This window comes from Pantherophis guttatus, chromosome 5 (genome assembly GCF_059756535.1).
Source record: "Pantherophis guttatus breed Tessera chromosome 5, ASM5975653v1, whole genome shotgun sequence".
NCBI lineage: Eukaryota > Metazoa > Chordata > Lepidosauria > Squamata > Colubridae > Pantherophis > Pantherophis guttatus.
In genome coordinates, this window is record NC_142067.1 from 56,259,145 (window position 1) to 56,279,488 (window position 20,344).

General features: G+C 39.0%; 1 protein-coding gene across 1 annotated transcript in view; it reads left to right on the top strand.

The window, feature by feature from the left end:
* Positions 1 to 700: 700 nt before the first annotated feature.
* Positions 701 to 20,344, top strand: part of FAM3B (FAM3 metabolism regulating signaling molecule B) — a 29,638-nt gene continuing 9,994 nt past the window's right edge. The window contains exons 1-4 of the mRNA XM_034423963.3: positions 701 to 1,044; positions 13,925 to 14,062; positions 15,801 to 15,924; positions 16,301 to 16,359. Coding sequence (XP_034279854.1) covers positions 1,020 to 1,044; positions 13,925 to 14,062; positions 15,801 to 15,924; positions 16,301 to 16,359 — 346 coding nt within the window. The 5' untranslated portion in view covers positions 701 to 1,019. The remainder of the gene's footprint in view (positions 1,045 to 13,924; positions 14,063 to 15,800; positions 15,925 to 16,300; positions 16,360 to 20,344) is intronic.

The window sequence follows — 20,344 nt, forward strand, 5'->3', positions numbered from 1 at the left end:
TAATAACCAAATCGACCCAAAGTCTGCGTGTGTGCGTGTGTGCTCGCACGCATGTGCGTGTGTAAACAAACAGTCAACAGGTTATCCCAGAGTTAAAACTAATCTTCAAATCCCTGTTAGTCATCTGTCATTTTGTTTAACATGTAGAAAATCCACAAAAAACTTCTTATAAACCTGTTCTTATAAACCTGTCTAATCCACTGTCTTTAATAAGAGCAGTTAATTTTGCCATCTTTGCTAATTCAATCAATTTTAAAATAGAAATAGCAGGCATAATTTCATGTCCTGAAAATGGACCGTCTCAAAGTAAGGTACAAATAGCATCAATACATTATAAAGAGTATAATAAATTAGCTGAGTTTTACAAAACAATTAAAAATCTTGTCTTATTTTTGTGCTATACTTGGTTTTTAAAAAATTATTTCTGAAGAGAGAAGAAAAATACATACTCCAATATCTTCAAAGAAAATGTGCAGTAGAGTAGCCAGAGAGATCATCAGCTAACTTTGCATGAGTTTATACATTCTTAATAGGATAAAGAAAAGTTTCTAAACGTTTACCAAGAAACAAGCCACAAGCCAGCATCTATGCTTGTATTGTAATCTGAAGACCACAAGCCCTGTCATACCAGCTGGCACTTCTTTTCAAATGATTAGAGTGCAACAATTTCCCTTTATTTGCTAAGTTTACTTTAGAACTTGTTTTCCAGGTAGAACAGCTTGGTTGGAAAGGTTTAAAAATTTCCCAGCTAGCTGATTATGCAACATTCGGGCAGTTCATTTTCCATCAATCAGCCTTCCTTCTTCACCAATTCGTAGGACTGCCCTCCCTTTGCTCACCTTCAGTTGTAATTTAGGGTGTGACTAGGCAGCAGCCAGGTGCAGCAGTAATATGCTCCCAGCTTTTTCCCTCCAGCTAAGAGGAAAAAAAGTAATATTCTGCAGTAGGCTGAAATTGCTACCAAGATTTGCAGCCGGCTAAAAATAGTTTTGGAGAGGCCTACGAATTTACAAAAAACAATGCTGATGCGGACCAACTGCAAGAGTGAGTATTCTTTACAAACCTTTTGCCCTATATCAAAACTTGTCTTTTTCTCTTTTTCTTGTTATTTGAAGCAGCATTCCTAAGAGAGCTGACTTTGTTTGCTGTTTTATTTTGGATTTGTTTTTATAACAGAGCTTCAGTGGGCCTTTCCCTCCATGTTTACTAATATATCAAATATATTAGATAAATATAAATTAAAATGGCACCCATGTGCTGGAGCAGGCACCAAACTTGTTTCTCATTTCATAGCAGCTGCAGTTCAGCCAAGAATTTGGAGGCAGTCTGATCATCTCCAATTCAGAAAGGATAACCTGTCTCTAAATGTATTGTTATCTGCATGACAGAGAAACAGTTTTAATATATTCTGTGATGTATTTTGTTTATAATTATAGATCATTCCTCCTTCAAACAGATTCTCTGATTTTTACCATGGCAAGTTTTGTAAGAAAGGGAAGGGCTTGTTCCCCATCTCAAAACAGTATTTTTAGTACTATAGAAATCAGTTCCCACTTCCTCTGCCTCTTATGTCTAACAAAATATTGTTCCTTTACTTTGTACACTTGGTTTAATAACACCGAACACAGTCCAGAGGACATACTAGTGCCTTATTTTACGTTCCAAAATGTATTCAGATATCTGGTCCCTGAATACCTTCTGCTATCAACTTCTACTATTCCTCCACAGCAGAACAAAATATTTTAACCCAATGAATCCAGTTTGGATGGGTCTTGGATGAGTAAATACTACAGTGCAGAGTAAATTGAAAATAATTGCAGTCCCTCCGTAGAGATGAGTATAACATACAATCACATTTGAGGGTGCTGAGTATATACTCTATGGTTTGAGCATGTTAGCTGTGAATGGTAGGATCTGTAGTTTAAGGAGGGTGCTTTGTCATGAAAGACGTTGTAAAATCTTGAATGTCCAAAGTCCGTTACACAAAATGCAATATAATATTGTCCTGCAATATAACTTACCAAGGTTGTTGTTTTTAATGCCATGTAGAGGTCAGGGTCTAGAGTCTTGCTATACTTTAAGATATTAATACAATATTGTGCAGTAAAAATGATTAATCTTCAGAATAAATGTTTAATTGTTGATTTTTACTTCTGCTGCAGTACACTCTCTTTAGACTGATAGCAGGGATTGGTAACTTCCTATAGGTTTAAAATTCAACTTCACCATGAGGATGGGGCTGAAAATAGTGACTTTTTGCTGGGGATGCAGTGGCTTTTAAGGGTAGAAATGCGACCATTTTCCTCATGGGGATATTATTCCAGTCTTTCTGGTTTGTTTCAAATACCTTTGCTCACTCCCCTTTCTCAGTTGCTTATGTTTCTGTTGGTTTTTCATTATAATCTCTGTCCTCAGTCTATCCCTTGCTTGCTTGGTTTTGTTGTTGTTGTTTGCTGTTCTCTTTTTTTCCCTCTTTTTTCCCTTGCTTTCTCTTACACAGTCTCTCTTGTGGCTTCCCAACAACTGATGGCTGTTAAGAAGTTCTGGTGGCTTCCCTCCCCTTCATTTCAGCCAGCATCATTCTGCCACATGAGATTACTAGTTTCATTTGGATAGGGATCAAGCAGTAATTCTGTTTTGGTGCTTTGCAGATTGCCAGTCCGGCATTAAAGACAGCCAGATATCTCATCTGTTTGGTGACCAAGCCCAAAGAAGTTGCCAGGAACTAAGGGTGGCAGGGGGAGAAGACTAGGTGCTTGTAGCTGCCAAAGGCAGCCAACAGGAACTAGAAAGAACTCAGTTCCTAACTATAACTATAATAGTTATTGAAGCATCAGAAATCAGGCATAAAACAAAACTTCTGTCAGAAGATGATGGAGAATACCATTTTAACATTAGGCAAATACAAACCGTCTGCTAGAGATGAGGCTGTACCTGACCACACTTGTAAATGGATCATAAGCTTCCTAACAGACAACAGGTGAAGCTAGGCAAAATCACATCAGACACCTGTACAATTAGCACAGGGGCCCCCCAGGACTGTGTGCTCTCTCCACTTCTCTTCTCTCTATACACCAATGACTGCATCTCAAAATATCCCTCTGTTAAAAGTACTGAAGTTTGCAGATGATACAATGGTGAATCTGCATACAGACGGGAGGTTCAACAACTAGCCTTGTGGTGCAATCAGAACAATATTGAACTAAATACATTCAAAACCGTAGAAATGGTGGTAGAATTTAGGAGAAACTCTCCTATACTACCACCTTTTACAATACTAGACAACACAGTATCAACAGTAGAGACCTTCAAGTTTCTAGGTTCTATCATATCTCAAGACTTAAAATGGACACCTAACATCAAAAATGTCATCAAAAAAGCACAACAAAGAATGTTCTTTCTGCGCCAACTCAGAAAGCTCAAATTGTCCAAGGAGCTGCTGATTCAGTTCTACAGAGGAATTATAGAGTCTGTCATCTGCACCTCTATAACTGTCTGGTTTGGCTCTGCAACCAAACAAGACAGACACAGACTTCATGGATAATTAGAACTGCAGAAAAACCATTGCTACCAACCTTCCTTCCATTGAGGATCTGTATACTGCACCAGTCAAAAAGAGGGCTGTGAAAATATCTACAGACCCCTCACATTCTGGACATAAATTGTTTCAACTTCTATCCTCAAAACAACACTATAGGGCACTGCACACCAGAACAACTAGACACAAGGACAGTTTTTCCTCCGAATGCCATCACTCTGCTTTAATAACTAATTCCCACAACACTGTCAAATAACTTACTAAGACTGTATTACTATTATTCTTCTCATCCTTCCTAGTACCAATCTCTTCCCACTTATAACTATAACCATGTTGCTTGTATCTTTACAATTTATATTGTTTTGTTTCCTAGTACGATTTGATTGCTTATTAGTAACCTATGAGTATCACTAAATGTTGTATCTTATGATTCTTGATGAATGTATTTTATTTTGCTTTATGTACACTGAGAGCATATGCACCAAAGAAAGATTCCTTGTGTGTCCAATCACACTTGGCCGATGAAGAATTCTATTTTTAAAAAAATGTTATGACACACAGCCCTGTTTTTAAGCATGGCTGCTAATCATCTTCAAGGGATTGTTGTGTAGGGAGAAGAAATGTGTAGGGAATAATGTATGCCCACTCAAAGGAATAGAAGATAGAAGGTCAGAGACATAGGAGAAAACAGCTCTGAAGTCTTAAGCTGCTATGTAGCCCCTTCAGGTTTTTCCACAAATACTGAGAGAAGGATACTGAGATGAACATGTACCCAGTATATGACCTACCCACACTTGGTGCCATTATTTCCATATCAATAGGTGCGAGGGAATGAAGGTGGGGTTGGTGTCTATGCCTGGAAAAACCAGCTGCAGTCAGAAAGCCTTCCCATTCCACTTTCCCAAAGCTCAGCATAGCTGATGCTTTTTGCCAAAGGACCCAATAACTTGAGAGATGGGCTCATTTATTCATACATTCATTCACAATTACATGCAAACAGTCATGCCAGCATTTTAGCTGCCTGGTTAATTGAACTGTATCCTGACATTTCCAGGAATGTGCTGATGTCAAGAGGCAGCCTCACTCCAGCCTACAAACGAAAAGGCTAAGATTGTGGATGGGTTTAAAAGAAGATAAGAAAATGACAATTTCTTAAGACTGAAAGCTATTATAGACAGGTAACATGATTATCAATCAACTGCCAGGACCATAAGCTTTTAGAATGCATAGAAACAACACTCCTTAACTGCAGAGTCTGGATACAACTAAAAAAAGAGCAACCACACTGAGGCAACATTTCATCTCAGTACAATAACTTTTGGAGAAAGGTAGAAGTTGTATGGAGGATGGAATCCAGACCAATAGTCTGTTGATGGGAAAGATGTGTGCCACAATAAAGCATTGTGTACAGATTTGCTATGCTGTTAAACCTCAAATACTTGGAAGCAAAGAAACCTTACTTAATTAATGCAAAACAAAACCAAAGATCTGAGTTGGTAATTCCTCTGTATGTTTGTGTATCTATTGAAATTGTTCAGCCTTTTTTTAAAAAAAAAAATATGTTTTCATTTCATGTGTTAAACAATTTTCTGATTGACATATAGACTGTATATGTATCTTAATTGAAATCACAGTCAGTATTGGCTCAAAACAAATAAGGAAATTAAAAAATGTACCTATGATGGATTGAAGAGGGAGGTGGAGACCATGATGAAGTGGCAGTTTCCCAGGAAGAAGGGAGCACATTCCAAGAAGGGCAAAGAGGCAACACAAACCAGAGCTGGATCCAAGACAGAGATTTAGGATAGCTACTCCCTAGAACCATCCGGGGTAGAATGGTATAGGTTTATTCTGGCAAGATTTTGAATATATGGTGTGAGCAAATAAAGAACTGAACTTTGGCTGGATTGTTCTATGTCAATCTTGGACTGGGCCTGACAACAGCTTGCACTTTCACTAACAGCTTTGTGTATGTGTGTTGATTTTTTAGGCGTTGGTTTTGGTAGTGTCACGTAGTTTGATAATTTATTTTTTCTGATTTTTCAGATTTTTTCTAAAAAAATCTGAAAACAAAATCTGATAAACAAAAGGATCATTCCATATCAAGTGGTCTGATTTCAGAAAACTGCCGTGTTCAACCATCACGGATTTTGATGAAATTTTGTGTGAACATGCACACATGTCCCCAATGAACATTGGTAAAATGTTACATGTGCCGATGCAATACTTGCAGAGATATAGTCATTTGTGTGACCCCATACCACAGCCTTCTACAGTATGACTCTGAGATTCCAGCAACTTTGAGACATAATATCTCCGGCAATATTTTGTTGAGAGAAACAAAACTTGGCCATCTTGTACAACTTTTTGTGCTCTATTAAACAAAATAATAAAAACATTCTCATGAGCGATCTCCATCTGGATAATTTGGAGCAAAGTTGGTAAAAAATATTGCGGTTTGAAAAAAAGGTTAAAGTTTGGCTTTTTATATCTCTGGAAGGAAAGATATGAGAAACGTGAAACTTTGTGTGTAATAACTTAGCAACACAAGATTTTCGAATATATTTATTTATTTTATTTATTTGATTTGATTTGATTTCTATACCGCCCTACTCCCGAAGGACTCAAGGCCAAACAATAAAACACATACATACAAAATTTAAAAGTAGAATTAAAATCAAATTAAATAATTTTGGTCCAGATAAATTAAAACCCCAAACTATTTAAAACCAAATTTTAAAATTGAATATATAAAATACTAAAAGATATTTAAAAATTAAAAATCTTTTATAAAAGAGGGAGAAAATTAGGCCAGGCCCGAAATAAAATTTCATTTTCCTACTGCTTTCCAATAGTTTACAAATTGAGTGTAAAGTTGACATTTTTTGTAAAAATGCCAAAAATAAGGTATTTTCAGCCCGCTTTTACAAAAGAAGACCTTCTGGAAACTCTGTTAAATCATTCTCATTAGAAAGACCATGTTTCAAACCCCCTAAAAAAGTAGGGTTGGTTTTTCATCGCTGATGTATAAAGCCCTAAAAATAGAGACAAAGTTGAGGACGTTGCTATGGCAATGTCACACGCATTCCATTATTGTTTTATTTATTTATTTATTTTATTTATTTATTATATTTCTATACCGCCTTTCTCCCGAAGGACTCAAGACGGTGTACAGTCAAGAAAAATATAGACACACAAACATCATAAAATTGCTAATTAAAATTATTACTTAGTTTGGTCAATTAAATAAAACCCAGAATTAGATCACATTTAAAAAATCATTCACATGTTCATATGTTTAGCCCTGCCTATTGGAACATCAGGGTCTTGAGGCGGAAAGCACGGAGATCAGGGATATTCCGTATCTCTGGGGCAGTTCATTCCAAAGGGTTGGAGCCCTCACAGAGAAGGCCCTCCCCCTGGGAGTCGCCAGTCGACATAATTTGACTGACAGTACCCTGAGTAGTCCCTCCCTGTGAGAACGAACTGGTCGGTGGGAGGCTATTGGTGACAAAAGACGGTCTCGTAGGTACCCAGGTCCTAAGCCATGGAGCGCTTTAAAGGTGATAAATAACACCTTGAATCGCACCCGGAAGACCACCGGAAGCCAGTGCAGCTCACGTAGGAGAGGTGTTACATAGGCGTAACGAGCTGCGCCCATAATCACCCGCGCAGCTACGTTCTGGACCAGTTGGAGCCTCCGGGTGCTTTTCAAGGGGAGCCCCATGTAGAGAGCATTACAGTAGTCCATACGGGAGGTAACTAGGGCATGAGTGACCGTGCGCAAGGCATCCCAATCCAGAAAGGGACGCAACTGGCGGATCAGGCGAACCTGATAAAAGGCACCCCTGGCCACGGCTGTCAAATGATCTTCTAAAGATAGCCGTGAATCCAGGAGGACACCCAAGTTGCGGGCCCTCTCTGTGGGGAGCAAGATCTCATCCCCTATTGTCAGTGATGGTACCAGCTGACTATACCGGGATGCCGGAAGCCACAGCCACTCGGTCTTGGAGGGGTTGAGTCTGAGCTTGTTTCTCCCCATCCAGATCCACACGGCCTCCAGGCAACGGGACATCACAGCAAGGGCATCGTTGGGGTGGTCTGGGGTGGAGATGTATAGCTGTGTGTCATCAGCATACTGATGAACACTCACCCCGAAACCACGGATGATCTCGCCTAACGGTTTTACATAAATGTTGAACAGAAGGGGTGAGAGGACTGACCCTTGCGGCACTCCACAAATAAGGTGCCTCGAGGTCGACCTCTGCCCCCCTGCCAACACAAACTGCGAATGGTCAGAGAGGAAGGAGGAGAACTACCGAAGCACGGTGCTCCCTATTCCTAACCCCTCCAGCCGGTGCAGTAAGATACCATGGTCGATGGTATCAAAAGCCGCTGAGAGATCTAATAGGACCAGGATAGAGGAGCAACCTGTGTCCCGAGCCATCCAGAGATCATCCACCAGCGCAACCAATGCTGTTTCCGTGCTGTATCGTGACCTGAAGCCCGACTGGAACGGATCCAGATAGACAACTTCATCCAGGTATCAGGGTAGTTGTCGCGCCATCACACTCTCAACAACCTTCGCAACAAAGCGAAGATTGGAGACTGGACGATAATTTGATAATATAGCCGGGCCCAGGGAAGGCTTCTTGAGGAGGGGCTTCACAACCGCCTCTTTCAAGGCAGCGGGAAAGACACCCTCACTCAGAGAAGCATTTATAATCCCCTGGAGCCAGCCTCGTGTAACCTCCCGGGAGGTCAGTACCAACCAGGAGGGACACGGGTCCAATAAACATGTGGCAGCGTTAAGCTTGCCCAGAATCCTGTCCACGTCCTCAGGAGTCACAGAGTCAAACTCTTCCCAGATAACGCTCTCAAGACCTGCCCCTGTCTCCTCCCCTGGATCTACCCAATCGGAGTCCAGGCCTTCCCGAATCTGAGCGACTTTATCATGCAGGAATTGTACAAAATCCTCAGCTTGACCCTTTAAGGGATCTTCCCGTACCCCCACCTAAAGTAGGGAGCGGGTCACCCTAAACAGCGCGGCTGGGCGGTTCTCTGCAGATGCAATAAGAGCAGAGAAGTAGCAGGCTTCCGGTTTGACTTCCGTCACCACCAGACGGTCCCTTGAGACCGCCAGCCCCGTCGCTCGTAAAGAGCCGCCTTTACATCTGAAAGGCGGCTCGAAAAACTCCATTTCCATAAGGAAATGTGAGATAGAGCAGGCGAGGGCAGGTAGAGCCCTCTGCGAAGTCCCCAGAGTTTTTCCTTTACTCTTGGGGACGAAGCAGGATGAGGCTCCCTATTTCCCTCGCCCCTGCTCCGAGCTTCGGGAGACCTCTGCCTTTTGCAGAGCCAGGCGACGAGATCAAGCCTTTCAATGAAAATAACAGATTGCTTAATTAAAGAGGATGAGATCTGGATTTGGGACCCTAAACTGCAAGTATTTTTAATGGTTTTATAAGCGTTTCTATGCGAAGGAAAAAAAAAGCTTAAAATGGCGACCGCTGAGGCTTGAGAAGTAGCCGAAAGTGAAAGTCCTTCCGTAACAAGTTACAAAGTAGCGGAGCAAACAGTGCTGGCTAGAATAGAGAAAAGAAAAAATTTCTATTCTAAGTTTCTTTTTTTTTTTTTTGGAGATCTGATATTGATCTTGTTGGAGAGAAGTCCTCTTTCTTCAAAAAGAGTTTGTCTGTGTGGCAGGATGGCGTTAAAATTAACAAAGCCAGACAAACAAGCAGCGGGGGGGGTTTCCCCCATTTACAATTGTGTGAGCAAGTTTCTAGTTTACAGACTCAGAAGGATGGTTTTAATTTAAAAGAATTTGTTTTGAAGGAAATGGCAAGACATGACGAGATTGTGAACCAGAATTTTGAAAAATTTAAGCAGGAAATTAAAGAATTCATACAATTAAAGTATGATAACTTACAAAGAAAGATTGTAACAGTGACTAATGCTTTTTCAGAAATAGTTATAAAGATGGATACAAATATCAAGTTATTAGAGTCTAAAATGGAGGAAGTTGATGATAAGATTTATAATTTGAACAATAAAATACAAAGAATGGAAAATGATTTGATAAATATTCAGGACAATAGTTCTGAAGTAAAGTCTAAAAAGGAAGTTGATCACGAGACTTACAATACAGAAAATATAAAACAAGGGATTGAAAGAGAAGTTACAATGATGCAATACAGGCTCACAGAATTTGCGGTCAGAATGAGAGGGTTACAGGAAAACAATAGAGATGATTTAAGAAAAATATCTGCTGAAGTTCTGGCTGGGATTTTAAAGATTCATCCAGAGGAGGTATCTTGTAAGATCGACAAGGCCTATAGAGTAAATTCTTGAATTGCAAAGCAAAGGCAATTGCCTAGAGATGTGGTGATTTATTTTACAGATAAAGAAATAAGAAATGATATTGTGCAAAAATCTTTTAATTCTACTCTACAATTGTATGGAAGAAAGATCTGGATATATAAAGAGTTGCCGCCCAAGATATTAAAAGATAGAAAGAAATTCGGATTTTTGGTGACTGAGCTAAACAAACAAAACATCTCATTCAGGTGGGATGTCCCAGTTGGCATAATATTGAGATATCAAGGAGAAAGATGTCAACTAAATTCTGTTGAAAAAGCGGAAGAATTTTACTATAAGGTTCTTAAAATGGGTTCAACATCTTCATGTATAATACATGAGTGGAATAAAGAAAAGCAAAATCATCAAGAGATAGAAATTCAGGATAAGCAGAAAGAGATGGAAGTAATGGAAAAACAACAAGTTACAGAGGACTTTGTAGATGAGCAGCTTCTGGATTCTCCTTCAGAGGTTACAGCTGGACTACTTATAAATACAAGAGAGGCGGCTTTGGATTCTAATGTGATGATTCATCAAGTTACAGACCAGCATAGAAATCAATCAGTTGACATACAACTCAAAGAAAAGAAACCAGAATGGAGACTTAAGCCACAAAAGCAAAACCAACAAGATCAAGTTATAGATCAGCATGAAAACCAAATAGTTGATACACAATTTATAGAAAGGAAATCAGGATGGAGATCTAACCCACAAAAAGTCAAGAAAAGAAGAACAGGTCTCACAAAAACAAAAAATTTTAAACTAAACAACAGCGCAATGCCAGTTATCTAAGAGATGATTGAATATATGAAAAGATAGCTGAGGCAAAGTATTGATTTATATTATCCTGAGGACAGTGACAGACCTCTGCAGTGCTGTACTTTTGGGATGTGAAAAGGGCCTTAAACTGAATGGATTGGAATTATTTATTTTGGATTCTTTGATAAATTTATTACGTTTATGTTGAGCTACAAGGCAAGAGAGTTATGGGATTGGGGCACGCAGAAGATCTGGTTGTTACCCTATTACGGTGTTGGAATTAATAATTTAGATGAAAGATACTACTATAGACACTATATGGAATACAAATATAAAGTCACTTGGGTGGTTGTTTTTTATATATCAAGTCATCTATTTTTGATGGGGGCAGATGGTAATTGAAGATACCGAACATACTGTTGGAATTAGGATGTGATGTTACCCTAATATGGGTTATGGAGTTAACAATCCAGCTGAAAGACACTACAGAAGATATTATATGGATTACAAGCTTAAAGTCATTTGAGGATTTTATTTATATAAGGGAATACTTCTTAGTGGTGTGGGCAGAAGAATAAAGAGATCAAGAACTATTATGTATGGTAGTTCTGTAGGAATGTGGGTGGAGATAGGTTAGCTTATTGATTGTTTAGTTGAAGAAAAGGGATATTATGTTTAGATATGAATATATGTAAAAGATTTGAGTTAAGAGATATATCTATGGGGGTGGAGGAAATGGGCAGACTATGAGTTGAATAAATGTTAAATTAGGATTTATTATATAGTTTTATAGTGGAAGGTTGCTTTGAAATGTTATATTAATATACAAAAAAAAGATTTGATTTAAGAGATATATGTATGGGGGAGGAGTAAAAGAGTAGATCATGAGTAGAAATTGTTAAATTGGGGGATATAATAATATTACTATGCTAAATTAGGAGTTATTATATAATGTTATAGTAGAATGTTATTCCGAAATGTATAGTATAAGGGGGATATAATAACATTATTAGAAAGAAAGGGTCAGCATATGGGGGATGGAGCAAGGGGATGGTAAAGTATTATATAATCTGTTATGAATTTGGGTTGTACCCTGAAGAAGCCACAGGGGGAGGGGAGGGCAAGGGGGGGTTAGGGAGGAGGGGGGAGAAAAGGGGGAAAAATTTGTATTTGAAAAACTTTTTCAATAAAAAAAAAAGAGCGGAGAAGTAGCTAGACTTCGCCACTCTTATCACCACTAGGTAGGTCTTAATATAAGATCTCACCTGTGTTCGGTCAGATTCAGATCGGCTTGTCCTCCAATCGCTCTCCAGGCGTCTTTTCCGACGCTTCATCTCTCTCAGCTCCTCGGAAAACCAAGGAGCTAGACGAGATCGGCATCGGGTCAGAGGCCGCAAAGGCACGACGCGATCCAAGGCCGCAGTAGCCGCCCTGTCCCAGGCGACCACCAGGTCCTCAGTCGACTCATGAGGCAGAGTCTCAGGAAATGGCCCAAGCTCCATCAGAAACCTTTCAGGGTCCAGCAGGTGCCTGGGACGGAACCATTTGGTTGGTTCCGTCTCCCTGCGGTGGGTAGAAGTGACTTGAAAGTCCATGTGAAGGAGAGAATGATCAGACCATGACAAGGGCTTGATGTCTATATCCCCTATTCTTAGATCATTCAGCCACTGATCAGAGACAAAAATCAAGTCCAGAGTGTGATTCCCCAAGTGGGTGGGGCCTTGAACTACCTGGGTCAGGTCCATGGCCGTCATGGAAGCCATGAACTCCCGAGCCGTCTCCGACATCTCACCAGCGGATGGCAGGTTAAAATCCCCCATAACAATAAGTCTGGGGGTTTCCACCGCCACCCCGGCTATAATGTCGAACAGCTCAGGCAGGACCGCTGTTACGTGGCAGGGAGCCAGGTACGCAATCAGTAGGCCCATCTGAATCCCCTGACCCCACTTCACAAGGAGGGACTCACATCCGCTATCTGAGGAACAGTGACCTCCCTCGGGCAAAGACTTTCTCTAATGATTGCTGCCACTCCCCCACTCCTTCCCTGAGTCCTTGGCTGATGGAATGCACGGAAACCTGGCGGGCACATTTCCACAAGGGGAACTCCTCCCTCCTGGCCTAACCAGGTCTCCGTAATCCCTGCCAGGTCAGCACCCCCCTCTGAAATAAGATCATGAATGAGTGGGGCTTTATTTACCACTGACCTGGCATTACATAACATCAACCGTAGACCCAGGGTCTGAGACTCTGAACAACCCGGGAAACGAGCAGTGCTTTGGGGGTCGGAGTGGGCAATCGCTCGTAAACAACGAGTGCGGACTCCCGAAACATAATATGGCCCCCTGCAGCCGTCATATCTGCATATGTACGTCATATCGTTTTGTCTTGTTTATTTTATATAGACATCATTACTACTATTATATTGCATTGGTCCATGGTGACATTGTCATTACCAGTTCAGGCACTTGAACCAGCAACCCCATTGCCATAGGGGGCACACCTGATTGCCATGCAATACCAGCCACAGGTGGGTTTCTTGGTTCAGGATCCCAAGCCTGTAGTTTGGTTTCTTCCTTGAGGTTCCAAGGCCTTGTATGGGTATTGACCGCTTGACATGGAATGACCCAAAGACCTTCATGATTCACACATTTATTATAGTATAAGCTTTGTTGATCCCCTGCTTTATTCCTTGTGATTGGTCTCAAAAATATGAATAATTTACTGCTTTACACCTAGCTGACCTTAACATTTTTGACTACTGTCACAGCCCTGTTTGAGTCTGTTTTAACTGAGATGATACCAGCTCTACCTGCTCAATTCCCAGACTTTATATTTCACCTGCTTGGAAACATTGGTTTTAAAAGGCCTTATTGACAATGGGCATTTTCTCTTTTTATTAACTAAAACTAACATTCTAAGTATTATATTCAGGAGCAAGAGTGCAGCTCTATACATAAAAGTACATTTTGCTGAATTTTTTGGATTTGGCCTAGATTCACATATTCACTGAAGAAAAAGTTAATAAAATGAATACATATCTAATCGGGTTGCTCGCATCCTACATACAGCTATGTTAAATTAAGCTGCATCAGTTAAACAATATATGTTAATTTAAGCTACTTTATGCATTCTCTGCTTATGAATTAGCATACCAATAATAATCTACCGAGTTACATATCATTCAATATATCCATGCATCAATTCATTGCCATTTTTTCTTCTTGCCTTATCTGGGGTTTTTTAACCTGTTTTTTTCTGTTTTTTCAGATTTTATGAAATTTGGAGCTTTCATCTTTGCATCTGTCTGCGCTTGGTATTTGGGGACAGTATTGGCATATCTCATACCTCAAGAGCCATTAGCATTAACATTTGACCAGTTGCTTCCAGAAAAGCCAAAAATTTCCAGTAAGTCATCACATTTCCAACATATATGTTTAAGATGCACTCCATTTTCATTTTTGTATCTGCCAAAAAATGACTGTGTTCTTTTATGCTACCTCAGATTTGAATGGCTGGACTAATGTAGATTCATTGTCTCCTTTGGTTTCTGAAATCTTTGAGCATTCTCTGCCCACAAATGCAATTCATGCTTAGTTAAAACAAGCAGACGTACTGACATAGCCTTACCCACCTTCACTACACTTCATTTGCTGCATGTTCTCAAGGACAAGACGCAGCAGGAAGTGGAAGATGAATGCAGGAAGTACATATTTGCAGATTTTGCATCTTAACAACACTATATAATTTATATTCTTGCTAGATTTTGATTTGCTAGGTAGTGCTTTGTTTTGCTAAAGGGGAACTTCTATTTCTTAGTAAACCCAGCTTGCAAGGTAAATATTGACCCAAATCCAAAGAGTGAAAAATCAAAACAGCTGAAACAGTGCAGTTAAAGCTCCAGTTTTGTACTGCAGCCATCTGGATTTTTGCAGTTGGATTACAGCATGAATATTTAGGGAAAAAAGAGTAAATTGCAATTGGGAGGAATACATTGTTTTCCTGGGAAGATAAAAAGATAAACTAAGGAAATAAATATCATTGTATCCAAAAAGTTAAATTGAAAAATTATTTTTAAAAATGCCAATAGACAAATATAAACATTAACTATTGAAAAAATATAGATTGATCAGCTGAAAATGTTCAAGAAAAACCTAAAATAAAATAAAAGCTTGTAGCACACCATCAGATAGCCATGTTAGGTATTGGAAATTGAAACCGTGAATAACAAGACAATTTCTCAGAGAAAATTATATTCTTCAGAATACAGTCTGAGATGGAAATAAAAGATCCCTAACTTGTACCGATAAATACGAATAGAAGACCATGAGACTTTCCATTACACAAAAAATATGCATTAAGAATCTTGGTTAAGATACTGAAATAAAATCTCTTTGAAGCAAAGATTGGCTTCGTTTTGAGAGACTATGTGCCATGATATCTGTACCAGCTCTTGGAGATTAGTTAGCTAGTCTTTCTTCTACATGATCTGTTCCCAACTCAGGTGTTTTAACAGTCTATCACTCACACTATAACCAAACTCATTCACTTTGATTTTTCCCAATCTTTCCCTGCATCACAGACTTATTGAGCTCATCCCTCATTTAATGTATCCAAAATATGATACATTATGAATTGGCTACAATTTCCATCCTGTTGAAAATTGTGTTGTTTTCCAAATTTTCTACGTAGCACAGTTTGGTTTAAACCTCCACTAGTCTTTATTCTGCTGCTTGCTATATTTCTGTAAATATATTTCCATCATTTCCTACAGTCTTCCAACAATGTCTGGAGAGATGATCCAATTTTATCTTCTGTTACCAGAGGTTCCCTAATATATGACATCTCTACTTTATTTATGTTTTTAATTTTTAAAAAAATATCTATTTCTTCTTTATGTTTAGAATCAATCTGATTTTTTTTACTGTTAAATCACTGATGTATTAAGTTCTAGTTGTTATATTGCACCAATAAAAATGTAAACATAATTATGTCAAGATCTTGACAAATGAAGCTTTTCAAAAAGATCTGCAATAATAAAATAAAATATTGCTTAAACAAATTAATCTCCTGTTTATACAGTATCTATTAAGATTCAATTGCAAATGTTTGGCCTCAAAGATTACTTCTCTATTCTCTATTATAGTGCCAGCCCCCAAAAGACAGAAATGTGACCACTGGTCTCCGTGTTTGCCTGGGAATTATGCTTATCGCGTGCTCAGTGGTGGTGGGAAGGAGAAATTTCCCAAAATCTGTTTTGAAGATAAATTGTAAGTATTTAAGGCCATGTTGACATTCCAAATAACTAACAACTACTTTGACATTCAGTAGCTATTCAGTAGAATTTATATTCACTATAAATTCTGGAAGATAAAATCCCAGCTCTTTAGAAAGGAGGAGATCAGAGGTAGAGCTTTATGATTCATATACCAATGATTATTAAACCATAGCTTTAACATTTTATGAGAATTTCATCTAGACAAGCCTTTCAGGGCAAAACCTTTCTTTAAATTCATGTGATTCTGAAACTTCCATCACTCTATTAAAATAATTATCTAAAATATGAAGTCACACAACAATTAACTTGATATAATTGATAATATAGGAAAAGGCCTATCATATATTGATACTGCATATTTATTTCAGACTCATAAGTGAACAAGAAGGAAATGCTGGAAGAGGAATAAATATTGCAATTGTAGACTGTAAGTAAAAACCTAAAAGCTAGGAACTATAACCAAGTTCATGCAAGCTGTCACTAGCACATGTTTTCTTCACTTCCCAAACTTCCAACTTTCTGAAGATGTGAGATGTGCAAAGGAATTTCAGAAAGAAGAGACATATATTTCGTTGACAGATACCATTAAATAAACATCTATATGTTTCTTTCTTTTTAAAAAAATGCTAGAGCTTCTAGGGGAGGTATGGTGATTTGATGATGGTTCTGCAAAAGCAGAGCCAAAGATCACAGCAAAAACCAAGAAACCAGTGAGTAGATCAGTTCCTTGGAACTTTTCTGGATAAAGACCAGGAGATCATTCACATGTCATGTGGACAGTTGTTCCCTATGAAGAGACTGTAGGAGAAGAATTTTCTGTGGATTTGAGTGATTTGGGAGACAACAGGATCTCCCAAACTGTGGCAGAGACTTTTAAAAGACACTAAACTTGTAAATTTCACTTTGTAATCTCTTTCAAAAATTGCTCCTTAACTACTTCTAAGGTATTAGAGGCTTTTTCGAATGACAAGTTTGAAAACATTGAGTGAGTCTGCCTTTAATCATGAGTGAAAGAAAGCTTCAATTATAAGCTTGAGAATTTAAAGAATCTGAAATAAACAGAAAAAAAAATATTTTGATCTTAGAAATAATAATAATAATAATAATAATAATAATAAGTATTATTATTATTATTATTATTATTATTATTATTATTATTATTATTATTATTATTATTATTATTATTATTATTATTATTATTTATTGGATTTATATGCCGCCCTCTCTCCAAAGGACTCAGGGCAGCTCACATCGATGAAACAATCCCAATAAATACAAATTAAAACAGACTAAAACAGACTAAAAACCAATTTAAAACAGTAGACCCCATCAGTCCTGGCTAGGGCGTTTAAACAGCCAGGTCTTAAGTTCACTGTGGAAGGTACGAAGGTTGGGGGCCAGCCGAAGACCCACGGGAAGTTGATTCCAAAGGGTGGGCGTGGCCACAGAGAAGGGTCTACCCCTGGGGGTCACCAGCCGACATTGTTTAGCCGACGGCACCCTGAGTAGGCCCTCTCTGTGGGAATGCACCGGGCGATGGGAAGTCGATGCTGGTTGCAGGTGGTCCGACAGATATCCTGGGCCTAAGCCATGAAGGGCTTTATAGGTTAACACCAGTACCTTGAATCTCACCCGGAGGGCAACTGGCAATCAATGCAAGTTGCACAGGAGAGGTGTAACATGGGAGTATCGGGATCTTCCCATTACAACCCGCGCAGCTGCATTCTGCACCAGCTGAAGCCTCCGAGTGGTCTTCAAGGGCAGCCCCAGGTAGAGAGCATTGCAGTAGTTAAACCGGGAGGTGACTAACACATGAGTGACTGTGCATAGGGCATCACGGTCCAAATATGGGCGCAACTGGTGCACCAGGTGAACCTGGGCAAACGCCCCCCATATAACACGGCTGTTATATGCTCCTCCAAACCCAGCCATGAATCCAGAAGGACACCCAAGTTGCGTGCCCTGTCTACAGGGGGCAACACCTCACCCCCTATAATCAGAGATGGAACCTCTCATTCAGTCCACGATGCCAGTATCCACAGCCACTCGGTCTTGGTCGGGTTGAGCCGAAGCCTGTTCCTCCCCATCCAGACCCGTACCACTTCCAGGCACCAGGCCATCACGTCAAGGGCATCACTGGGCTGGTTTGGGGTGGATATAAAAAGTTGGGTATCATCAGCATACTGGTGATACCCCACCCCAAAACCACGGATGATCTCTCCTAGCGGCTTCATGTAAATGTTGAACAGAAGGGGCGAGAAGACCGACCCCTGGGGCACCCCACAAGTGAGAGGCCTCAAGGCTGACCTCTGCCCTCCCACCAACACCGCTTGTGTATGACCTGAGAGGTAGGAGGCGAACCACTGTAAAACAGTACCTCCCACTCCTAACCCCTCAAGGCATCGCAGCAAGATACTATGGTCGATGGTATCAAAGACCACCGAAAAATCTAATAGGACCAGAACAGAGGAATAACTTCTGTCCCGAGCCCTCCAGAGATCATCCACCAGTGCGACCAATGCCGTCTCCGTGATGTATCCGGGCCTGAAACCTGATTGGTACGGATCTAGATAATCCGCTTTATCCAGGGCCACTGTGAACTGGACTAAGGGTTCATGTAAAATTGGAATATTGAAACTTTTTTGACTTTGGAATTAATTATAAGGTACAAACAGCTTCTTGTGGGAAATAGATTATGTTTTGGTTTTTACAAGTCACAGCATAAATAAATAGTTTCATGGTTTTAAAAACAGGACACTAGAGGGAGCTAAAGATTTTAAGTAGAGGAAAGATATACAAACCTATAAATTAATGCAAAACATTTTAACAATAGAAATACTGATGGAGATTTTTGAAGAATGGAATGAGAAAATGATAGCCGTGATAGCAACAATGTCAGTAACAATGTCTGCTTCTATGGATAGACTTTATCTAAAAGATGTTACTGAAGAAATGTCAGTTGTAGAATAATCTTTTTCTGATAAAATAGAGATTGTATTAAAAGAGGATTCAGAACTGACATGCCAAGACAATTATTTGTAAAAAGATAGTTCATTAGATCTATAAAAAATACTGACTGAGGTTTAAAATTTAAAAAGAAAATACAAATGACACACCAAGAGAATGACATGGACATTTTTTTTTTCCTACTGGATTTACAAAAAAGGCTTGTTAAAGCTTGGAAGAACATTTTGCAATGGGACAAAGAAGAAATCAAATCCTATGACAATATTAGAATGAACAAAATATTAAGCCTGTTAGAAGTAAAAGCAAGAATAAAAAGTTGTTTTATAATCAAGATTAAAATAAGATACTGTGGTAGAATGTAGCCTGATTCCCAGGAGGAAGGGGCTGCATTCAAGAAGGCAAAAAACAAAACAAAACAGCAAAGTATAGATAGTTTGGTCAGGAGAAAGAGAGTTAAGAAGGCTCCTCCCTAGCTGGTGGACGTGATAAATAAAGAAATTTTAGAGTAAGATTCATATTATAATACAGTAAATTCTTAAAATGAAAATAAAAACGAAACCAGAAAGTTTTCTTTTGGGTTTAATGGAAAAAGACTGTAGAAAAAATTTGGAACTTTGATCTTATATATGTTGACAGTAGCAAGACAATGCACAAAAACGGAAGGACACTTTGATTCCCACTATGGACGAATAGCTACAGAAGCTGATGGAGTTGGCAGAAATGGCTTAAATTGACTGTTTTGGTTAAAGGAAAGAATATAAGTACTTTTGTTTCCATATGGAGACAGCTTCTGAACTTTGTGCTTGAAGTGGAAAGAAATGAAACTTTGATTTTGGGTTTTACTGGTTAGATTGATATGTTTTTATAGAAATGGCTAGTTTATATTATTATGGAAAAACAAAAAGTTGTGGTTTGATGTTAATGTTTTTTTTTAAACTATAACAGAGGGAGTTGGAAGTCAATGTTTCTTCTTTTCTTTTCCCCAGTTTCTCTCCACTTTTCTCTCCCCCTTCCCCCCCCCACTGTGTCTTCCTATTTACTTTTGTATTTTGTATTTTATCTTATAACCTAATAAAAATAAACTAAAAGAAGTCTCCTTCCTAGCAATCCTCTGAGTATATCTGTAGTAATGCAAATAGTTGTTTTAGTTTGGCACAATTTCTGTCTATAGGTGAGGAATTCAGAAGTAATTCTATGTGTCTTTCTTGGTTGTTGAGGCCTGACAAATATGTGTTCTATAATACAGGGACCCATATAAAAATAAGGGAAACTAGGGACAGGAAACACATGACAAAAGATATATCATAGTGCAAACTCTACCCCTTATATACTGAACTAAGTTGTGACATTATGAAATACAGTAAGTACAAAAAGATGAATAGGTCATTGTAACAGCATGAAGCATATTTTTTTATTTTATGTGCTTGTCAACTCTGTGATTTTGT